General features: G+C 60.6%; 1 protein-coding gene across 1 annotated transcript in view; it reads left to right on the forward strand.

The window, feature by feature from the left end:
• The first annotated feature begins 114 nt into the window (after positions 1-114).
• PFAS (phosphoribosylformylglycinamidine synthase) overlaps positions 115-1,263 on the forward strand; it is a 28,596-nt gene continuing 27,447 nt past the window's right edge. The window contains exon 1 of the mRNA XM_014961400.1: positions 115-165. Coding sequence (XP_014816886.1) covers positions 115-165 — 51 coding nt within the window. The remainder of the gene's footprint in view (positions 166-1,263) is intronic.

Genomic DNA, 1,263 nt, shown 5'->3' on the forward strand with positions numbered 1-1,263 from the left:
GTGGGACGTTGAGATGTGGGGACACGGAGGACATGGGTCATGGAGAGATGGGGACATGGGACTTGGGGAGATGGGGATGTGGGACATGGGACATGGGGAGATGGGACATGGGACATGGGGACACGTCCCCTCAGCGTGGTGGGGACCATCACGGGGGACGGGAGGGTAAGGGGGACAGGGGACATGGGGGACACCATGGAGATGTGGGGACATGGAGGACATGGGGCATGGGGAGATGGGGACATGGGACGTGGGGATGTGGGATGGGGGGACACCATGGGACGTGGGACGTGGAAATTTGGGACAGGGGGATGCAGGAACTTGGGGGACACCATGGAGATGTGGGGACATGGAGGACATGGGGCATGGGGAGATGGAGATGTGGGGAGATGGGACGTGGGAGGATGTAGGGACACGGGAGACACCATGGGGATGTGGGACGTTGAGATGTGGGGACGTGGGTCATGGAGAGATGGGGACATGGGATGTGGGGACGTGGGAAGATGGGACAGGGGGATGCAGGAACGTGGGGGACACTGTGGAGATGTGGGGACATGGAGGACATGGGACATGGGGAGATGGGACATGGGGAGATGGGACGTGGGGAGATGGAGATGTGGGGACATGGGGAGATGGGACGTGGGAGGATGTAGGGACACAGGAGACACCATGGGGATGTGGGACGTGGAGATATGGGGACGTGGTGGACATGGGGACATGGGATGTGAGGAGATGGGACATGGAGACATGGGGACGTGGGACTTGGGACATGGGAATGTGGGGAGGTGGGACCATGGGATGGTGGGACATGGGGACAAGGGGATGCAGGAACATGGGGGACACCATGGAGATGTGGGGATGTGGAAGACATGGGGACATGGAACATGGGGAGATGGAGATGTGGGGACATGGGGAGATGGGGACAGGGGGATGCAGGAACATGGGGGACACCATGGAGATGTGGGGACATGGAGGACGTGGAAGACATGGGACATGGGACACAAGGACATGGAGCCATGGGGCCATGGGGAGATGGGGACGTGGGAGGATGTAGGGGACATGGGGGACACCATGGGGACATGGAGATATGGGGACATGGAGGACATGGGGACATGGGGGACACCATGGGGACGTGGGACGTTGAGATATGGGGACATGGAGGACATGGGATGTGGGGAGATGGGACATGGGGGACACCATGGGGACATGGGATGTGGGGACATGGGGACATGGAGATGGGGGGAGGATGCTGGAAGGTTCAAG

Source organism: Calidris pugnax, unplaced genomic scaffold (assembly GCF_001431845.1).
Source record: "Calidris pugnax isolate Ruff unplaced genomic scaffold, ASM143184v1 scaffold722, whole genome shotgun sequence".
Lineage (NCBI taxonomy): Eukaryota > Metazoa > Chordata > Aves > Charadriiformes > Scolopacidae > Calidris > Calidris pugnax.